General features: G+C 32.4%; 1 protein-coding gene across 1 annotated transcript; it reads right to left on the reverse strand.

The window, feature by feature from the left end:
• Positions 1–7,760: 7,760 nt before the first annotated feature.
• Positions 7,761–8,681, reverse strand: LOC122272610 (general transcription factor II-I repeat domain-containing protein 2-like). The gene has a single exon (XM_043056474.1). It carries the CDS (start codon positions 8,679–8,681, stop codon positions 7,761–7,763), a length of 921 nt encoding a protein of 306 aa, XP_042912408.1.
• Between the last annotated feature and the right edge of the window lie 403 nt (positions 8,682–9,084).

The following is a 9,084-nucleotide window of genomic DNA, read 5'->3' on the forward strand; positions in this document are numbered from 1 at the left end:
GTGAAGGATAACTATTTATTCAAGCACTATTATTATTCAATGAATGAGTTTTGCTTGTTGCTAATTTTAAAAATATGTAGAAAATTTGTTCCAGCTTTTGGTTCATTTTTCGTTTAGCCACATTAAGATTAACATCTAATGCTTGTGAAATTCCTCACTTCATATTCTACAACTTATGTGTCAGTTAATATTGGTATGAGTAGAAATTTATTTATTTTAAACTTCCGATTTAAACGCCTTTACGAACTTAATGTTACGAAATAAATAGTGCTATAAACTATGCCACATAAAAAAGAGCCGACAGAAATAAGTAAAATAGAGAGTAGGAAGTTTGAGACGCCTTTATAAGGGAGTGGGGGCGGACTAAGTGTAAAAAGGATATATATTTGAAACGGAACACCCTCTTCTAAATTTCTATGACCTGTGTTTTCTGATAATCATTTGTGCCTCAAGTTTGAAACAGAACGCATGCTTTCATTACCCTCGATTTTTGTTATTTAATTTTTAAGTTAGTTGTTTATATTTCAATCTTTTCTCTAAAATTTTATTTTATTAAAATAGGAGTAGGAACGGAACAACTAAGAAAGTAAAGTTCACTGCAGTGGGGTTCGACTGTATTATCATTTCAGTAATAAATCAGCAGCTTTCTGACTTACTTTACTGAAAATTCATTCTTCTGTTCTTGAATAACAAGGGTAGTAAGAAATTTGTTAAATTATTCATTCAACTAATATTAATAGTGATTATTATTCGTACTCAAAATATTTGAATATGAATACAATTTAACGGTAAATTGAAATTTGTTTATGTCATAAGTAATTATATCAGTAATCCTGTGTTGTATTTATAAAAAAAATTTTGATTTCCAATATTATATTTATTTGATATCCAACATAATATATATTATATTTAATGATGTATCAAGCTGAATCTAAATCAGAGTAACATGCAACTATATCGATGCATTATTTTTGACGTTAAAATATTTTAATTATTGCTTTTAAATTTCAGATCCTCCAACTCCCCAGTCCGTCGGACCAAGACTGCACAAACGTTTTGTGCAGACAGATTTAACGATGGAGGACATAAATAAACTTGAAGTTGAAAGAAAAGCTTCATCATCTCTTTCCTAGCTATATCTAAATTCCATCGAAAATACTTCAACATTTAATGAAATCATGAATGTGAAGGCAATGTTTGATTTCTGCTTGTTTTTATGAAACTGAGGTTGGGTCTCTTGAATGAAGATTTATGTTACAGATTTCACATAAATAAAAGTACTGCTGGTAAGATCTTCACAGCTTGGATACATCGAATGGGCAGAGTCCTTTCAAGGTTTATAAATTTGCCTTCGAGAAACACTTATTCAAAGCACTTACCGGAATGTTTTAAGCATAAAATTTTTCCACACGTCATATGCATATTGGACTGCAGTGAGATTTTTATAGACACGCCTTTCAACTTAAACGCCCGTGCGCAAACTTATTCAAACTATAAAAATAATAATACTGTTAAATTTTTAATCTCAATTTCTCCTTCTGGTGCAATAACTTTCGTTTCCGAATTATATGGTGGTCGACACATTCTGACAAATCCATCACTATTAAATGTGGAATTTTAAATAAGCTGAAATTTGGAGATTCTGTAATGGTAGATAGAGGATTTCGCATTGAGGACATAGTGGGCATAAAAGGGGCAACTTTGATTGTCCCTGCATACACTAAGGGTAAACCGCAGCTTTCTGCACATGAGGTCTCCAAATCTAAGCTTATTTCTAAAGCCAGGGTACATATTGAACGAAGTATTCGTAGAATTAAAAGTTACCGAATTCTGAAGTATCAATGGCCTGTCAGCTATGTTGCTACAGTTGGTAACGATATTCTTTTAGTTTTATGTGCTCTTTGCAATATAAGTAAGCCACCATTAATTTAAGCTAAGCTGAGGGTTTCTTATCCAAATTTGTAAGTACATTTAAATAAAAATTAACAATAAAGAATTTAAATAGCTCTTGGGAAAAAAAATTTTTTTAAGAAAGTTATACGTTTAAATTAAATATAAATTAGCATACTTTTACATTAAAACAACCAATTAAAAATTTTTTTTTAATTCTCATTTAAATTATAGTTCATCTTATATTTTTAATAGCTTTTATGATTTTTTTTGATGTCTTATGCATAAGCCTAAATGTTAAATTTTTTTTTTACTTAGTTCTTAAATGTTGACTTTTTAATTTAACTTTCAAAATTAGCTTTTACGTCAAAACCGCAAATTTAAATAAAATTCTTCAATTCATATCAAATTATAGTTTTTCTTCTATTTTTAGTAGTCATTAGGGATTTCCTGCCGTCCTGAATGGCTAATTTTGTTTCATGGTAATTTTTTAATGAAAATGTATTTAAAAATGATGGATTTGTCGGAATATCAACCCATATTTTTTTAAACTTAAAAGTCTTTGAGTCTATTGCAACCTGTGCTGCTGGATCTAGTCATTCGAATGATAAACCAGATATTTCTCCAATTATTGATGAACCGACAGTCATCGTTCAACCATCAAGTTCCCTCCATCAACATTTAATTCAAGAATTTTTACCAAGAAAGGTAACTAATTTCAGATAAAAAGAAAATAGATGAAGCATTCGTATAACTATTCACACAAGATTTCTAACCCTTTTCAATAGTAGAAGACAAAGGATTCAAGAGTTTTGTGAAGACTCTTAACCCCAACTATAATTTGCCTAATCGAAAAACTATTTCTGGGACTTGGCTCCCTGCAAAATTTGAAGAATGTTCATATATCATTCATGAGAAAATGAAGGATGTGAATAGTATGTGTCTAACAATCGATTCCTGGACATCGAGGAATAATGAAAGCTATTTGGCCGTCACTGGACACTTTATTGATAGTGATTTCGATTTAAAAACTGTGCTTTTGGGGTGCAAGAAATAAGATGACTCTCATACAGCTTCGCATCTGGCCATGAGAATAAAGGATTTAACTGATGCATTTAATGTATCCAATAAAAGTTCAGTTTGTGTTACAGATAATGCAACAAATATAAAAAACGCTATCACAGTTGAATTAAAACTAAAACATTTCCCTTGCTTAGCTCATACACTGAACCATATTGTACGTGATGCGTTGAAACTACTTCATGAAATAATAGAGAAAATTAAAAGTGTTGTAGCCTTCCTTAAACGGGGCACTACATGCAATGAAAAGTTGTTAAATTATCAAAAAAATAATGGAATTGAGCAACCAAAAAAATTGATTCAAGATGTTGTCACTAGATGGAACTCTACATTTCATATGTTAGAAAGATACGTACTTCTGAAAGATGCTATTAAAACTACAATAGTCTTAATAAACAAAGATTTGCCGATCTTATCGGAAAACGAATAGCTTATTTCTAAAGAAGTTGTTGAAGTTTGGAGGCCATTCGAAGAGATAACAAGAGAACTAAGCGGAGAAAAATGTGTCACGACTAGTAAAGTACCAGTAATAGTAAAAGGATTAATATCTGTGTGTAACAAACTATCGATGAAATCTTTTCAGCCAATAACACAAGATATTCTTAAACATTTAAATACCGGATTAACTTCTAGACTCGGAAGAGTGCAACTTAATGAAACAGTAACCATTTGTTCAATATTGGATCCAAGATATAAAACATTAGCTTTGGAGACAACTACTGCCGAATTTATGAAAAAACGTCGTATTAAATTTGTTGCATCTGAAGTTTAAAAAAAGATGTTAAGCCAAGAAATAAACATGCCACCTAGTGAATTATCTGCCCAAGAACCGTCTAAGACCTAAGAGAATGTCTGTATGGGACGATTTCGATTCTATAGTGTCAACGCAAAAACCCCAAGGTAAGTTTAAAAAATTAGTTACTTGAAATTTTTTTTATATTCTTAAGATATTCAACAGTAGTTACGCGCAGTAATTAAAATAAAATCTTAGATTGCGTAACAATTTTCGGGGGTTAGCGAGTAGGGGGCGTAGCCCACTAGTAAAAATTATTGTGTAAAATTAAGTAATATTTTCATTTTTGCTAATGTTTCTCTCTTTGAAAAGGATCCGAAGGAGTTGCATTTTCTATTAGGGGCAGTTGTGGCTGGTAAAATTTTTACGAGAGACATTAAGCATCTTAGTAAATGACTGTTAGCGGTAAATACAAAATTGGGTTGGACAGTTTTGGGGAAAACAGAAGGCAGTGAGCAGGATTACATGAATTCAAACATTTTATTGTCTCTTCATGTCAACAATTTTGATATCTCAGAATTTTGATTCGTGATCCAAGAGAAAAGGCTTCTAGAAAAGAAATAGAAGAAGCAGCTAGGGAACACTTTTTACAAACTGTTACTAGGGACAAGGATGGCAGGTACGAAATTAATCTACCTTGGATTAAGGATCACCCCTCATTGTCCGATTGTAGCTCTCGAAAATGCAACCGTAACCGAACAGAACTTTCCTAACGCATGCGCGATGAGAGTTGTTATTATCACTCACTGAAAACAGCACTTCAGTCGTCAACTAGTGGCACATTTTAGTAATTTACTTATGTTATTAAATATACAAATGTTTTTCAGATCGCTTAGTATTAGTTAAGAAATCTTTACAGGCCCCGGCGTCCAAGAAAGGGGTAAGTTTATCCTTTATATATCATATATAAACTATTGTTTACATTTTGAAAGCAAAATTAATGGCGCCCGAACAGGGACGCCGGGTCATTAAAACTGTATAAGATTTAAAATAATTGAAACTATTAATAAACGGAATTGAAGTGTTCTTAATAATGGAATCACTAGATAAAACTGAATTAACTAAAGTTAGAATGCCACTAAGAAGCGGTTTCACAAAAGCTGCTCCTAATTGTTCTGATTTTAACAAAGCTACAGTAATTTTTACCTAGGTTTGGGCCAAACCATGGCTCTTGCGCCAAAAATTTACATCAATCAATCAATCACAAAAGCTGCTAGCAGCGTAGACGTATCGTTGAATACGAAACCTATTAATTATGATGAATTAGATATTTTGATGTCACTCTTAAGTGATAAATTCCGAAAATTACAGTTGGTACTCACATGGGCTGGCCAATCATGGGAAAAATTCCACACGTGTCTCCTGTTTCGGAATCCTTTTTGTCAATCATATCCTTACTCACTAGTGACATCAGCCTACCAGACATGTGGAGTTCAGAAAGAATAAGAATTGCACATCCAGTCGAACGAAAACTGAGCTATGCCAGGCTGCTTATGAAAATTTTCAATGCAATCTAGGTAGGAAGTGAAGTTACCTTGGCTTCAGCTACACCCTGCACTTTCTGAAGGGAGAGAATTAGCAGAAAGGAGATTGCGAACAACAATTAACAGATTGAAAGCAGCTCACATCCTAGAAGCTTATCAAGACGTCTTGCTGGTTTGGTTGAATGAATGAATTATTGAAGAAGTGAATATGGATAATGAGGTTCTACCTGGACATTTTCTTTCCCACAGAGCTGTAATTTAAAATTCATCAATGACAAAAAAAGACCCATTTTCGATGCTTCAGCACGAAAGAAGAATTCAACCTCTTTGACTGAATGTCTTGCCAAAAGGCCTAATTTTTTAGAACTTATTCCCACTGTTTTAACTCGTTTTTGCATGAAAAAATTTGAGGTAACCGGAGATATTAAATAGGCCTTTTTACAGGTCAGTGTGTCTAAAGAAGATAGGAGCTATTTAAGATTTCTCTGGATGATAGACGGTGATTTGAATAAACTGAAAATTTACTGACACTTCTGGGTTGTTTTTGAACTCACCTGTAGCCCATTTTTGTTAAGCGCCACTCTTAAACACCACTTAGCGAAGGCTCCACCTCAATTGAAGGACACTGGACACTGCTTTGTTGTTACAGTTAGCTTAACTAAAATGTTATGTTGATTAACAGACAGAGATTGATATAGTTTCTCATACTTACAAGATATTAATTTCTCAAAAATAGCAAAACAAACAGCAACAATATAAACAATGTCACAAGATGAATTTTTCAAGCCTCCTCTATTAAACATATCAAGATAGGAACTGTTTCTGATGACAAAAGTTTGGTATCAAAGTTCACATTCAAATCGGAAGGACTGAGATATAAATCACAGCATGTATCACAATCAACATTAAACTTGTATACAAAGTATCCAGCAATATAAGCCAGCAGTCATTCCGCTCACAGGCACTAAGGCTACCACATCCTCGTAAGGGGAATATATCAAAGCTATCATAAATGATTGAATGGATGTAGCTTCCACATTCTATTTATTCTCTGAAAAACTAGTAATTTGATTACCTTTATCCGAAATCTTTGGCTTAATGTAAATTTCATCAAGAGACAAATTTACGAGCCGTTCGATTTCTGTAAGCTACTCATACTATTTGGCTCTTATATAATGGATATTATCCTCTACTGTTGTGCTATAGTCCAAGCTTAACACATTTAATAATTTTTTAATGGAATCCTTCAGAAAGAAGTGGTCCCGCAGTGGACTGATCGTTAAGACACGGTTCCCAGCAGATCACCGAAGTCAACCCGCACACTGACTACGGTCAGTGTGCGGGTTGAACACAATTAATATGAATTAACAATTAATATGGGTGAACACAAATTAATATGAATTTTTTTTCTTCACAAATTGGATAGTGAACCATTAACTTGTGGAAGTGAGCTACAATTATATGTAAATCATTCACTTCAACATTTGTTTTTGGGGTAAATTCAATTTTAACGGTAAATTCAATGTTTTCTAGTTGGCTCCAAAAAGTTAATATGCCATTTCTTAGAAAATGCGAGTATTGTTTGGAATGTAATTCCTGCGAGCCAATAAAAAGTTGTAGAGATAAAGAAGGCGTAATCTTTATACTCTTAACAACTTCTGGGCAGTTATCAAAATCCATAACAAGGATAAGCGTAATGTTTTTATTTGTTTTTAAGGCAATTAAAATCAACCAATGACTTAATTCTGTCATTAGTCAAAAACTCATTAAATTTCCTTAAATCAGTTTTTGCTATCTCTGCTCATTATTTTAGATGAAGAATCTTGGGACAAATATTTTGGGCAACCAGGAAATAATGTTGGAATCGAACCAACCTTCAATTTCGGCCGACTTCTTTGAATTTTAACTAATTCATTATTATTCCAATACTCATATCTTATGAAAAGTACTCATCAGTAAAATGTTTTTCACACACAACAGTTCAATCTGAAGATACAAAATTTTCTCTCGGTATCGTTTTAATCAATAAATTTTTCACGTACGGTACGTTCGTTTGCTACATTCGTTAACATTTCGGCTTGTCTCATATTCGAAAATAACTCGCATTTTTGTCTTATCCATGGCTTACAATATTTGACCTCAAGACGACAATGCGATAGACTTTTAAAAACAAAAAAATTAATCTGAAAGCCAGATGTCGTACCTTCTCAATTCAAAAAGAAAAAAAAAAGACGATCGAAGTGAAATATTGGAGATATCTGGTATCAAACTTGAGACTTTAGGTCAGTGGTGGGGAAACTTTTTTTAAGACGGGCCATTTGTAATAACTAGACAATCGTAGCGGGCCAAAGAATAATGCTTAATCGTTAAAAAATTTATGTGTTCTATAAACATATACATATATTATTACATACACTTATTATTTTAATAGTAAAAAAGCGAAAGGTAAGAAAATTATAAGCACAAAATATAAAATGAATTTAGTGTAGTTCTTGATGTGAAGTAATATCACTTTATTTTCGGGTGTCATTACTGGTTGATGGTGCATGAGAAAAATGAAATAGAGACTGTTTCTTCAAAATTTCATCATAGTCCGGTTCCATTTGCGAAGCAGAAATTCTTAAAACTGATGAAAGGTGCTCATCTGTAATTCTGTTTCTTAAAGAAGTTTTCCTAAGCTTCATTGTTGAAAAGATTTGTTCGCATATATAAGATGAGCCGAACATTGTCATTATCTTCATTGCATGAGTAATTAGATTTGGGAAATTATCTGGACTTAAATTTTTATAAAATTCTAGTAATGGTACTGTATGAAAAGTTTGTTTCAGGAGAGTATTACAGTTCAGTTCTATTAACTCAAGTTGAAATTTTGCATCAACTTCTTCGTAATTAACATTGAATGGGGTCGCAAAAATACTAAACTCTGGTTCCATTTTTCTAAAGTCCTGAAATCTCCTTTCAAATTCTGAAGATAGTTTTCTCAAATTAATTTCGTATTTTTTAATCTTATTGTTTGATATAGTGAATTTTAAAGATTGTATTCTTGGAAAATGAGAAAAATCAGATTTAGAGATCTGATTAGCAAATAATAATAACTGTAATTTGAAACTTTTCAGGTATTGCCAAATATCGTGAAGAAACTGATTTTTTCCTTGCAATTTGAGATTAAGTATATTCATTTGTACGAGGAGGTCTGTGGAAAAAGCGAAATCAGAAAGCCACGTTTCGTTTTCTAAGACGTCAAATTGATTATAAATGTCTTTATCAAGAAGAAAATTCACAATATCGTCTTTTAAATCCCAAATTCTTTCAAATACTTTTCCAGCACTTAACCAACGAACTTTTGAATAATACAGGATATCGGAATGCTCAGCATATACGGACTCTAAAAACTGTTGAAACTGGCGATGTAATAATCCTCTGGAACGAATCATATTTACTAGTTTTACACAATATTAAGTATAAGGTAAATATCTAAAGCCGATTTACAGAGAGCATCCTGATGTATAAGGCAATGCAAAAAAACATCATTTTCTGGTTACTTAGAATTAAATTTCCCAACAAATCCTTGATTGATTCCAACCATATTAGGAGCACCATCTGTAGTTACATTACATAACTTATCAATAGGTAAACGAAGTTTATCGATGCAATTTTCAAATTCACAAAATATATTGGCACCAGTCGTTGTTCCTTTCATTGACTGCAGCCCTGCAAGTTCTTCTGTAATTTCAAATTGGGCGTTGATTCCTCTTACAAATATAAGTAACTGTGCAGTATCGCTGATATCTGTACTTTCATCCATGGTAATTGAATTAAAAATAAATTTTTGAGTTT

Source organism: Parasteatoda tepidariorum, chromosome 4 (genome assembly GCF_043381705.1).
Source record: "Parasteatoda tepidariorum isolate YZ-2023 chromosome 4, CAS_Ptep_4.0, whole genome shotgun sequence".
NCBI lineage: Eukaryota > Metazoa > Arthropoda > Arachnida > Araneae > Theridiidae > Parasteatoda > Parasteatoda tepidariorum.

Excerpts from the sequence above, each read along its gene's own strand:
- LOC122272610 (XM_043056474.1), bottom strand. The coding sequence starts at position 8,681 with ATGATTCGTTCCAGAGGATTATTACATCGCCAGTTTCAACAGTTTTTA.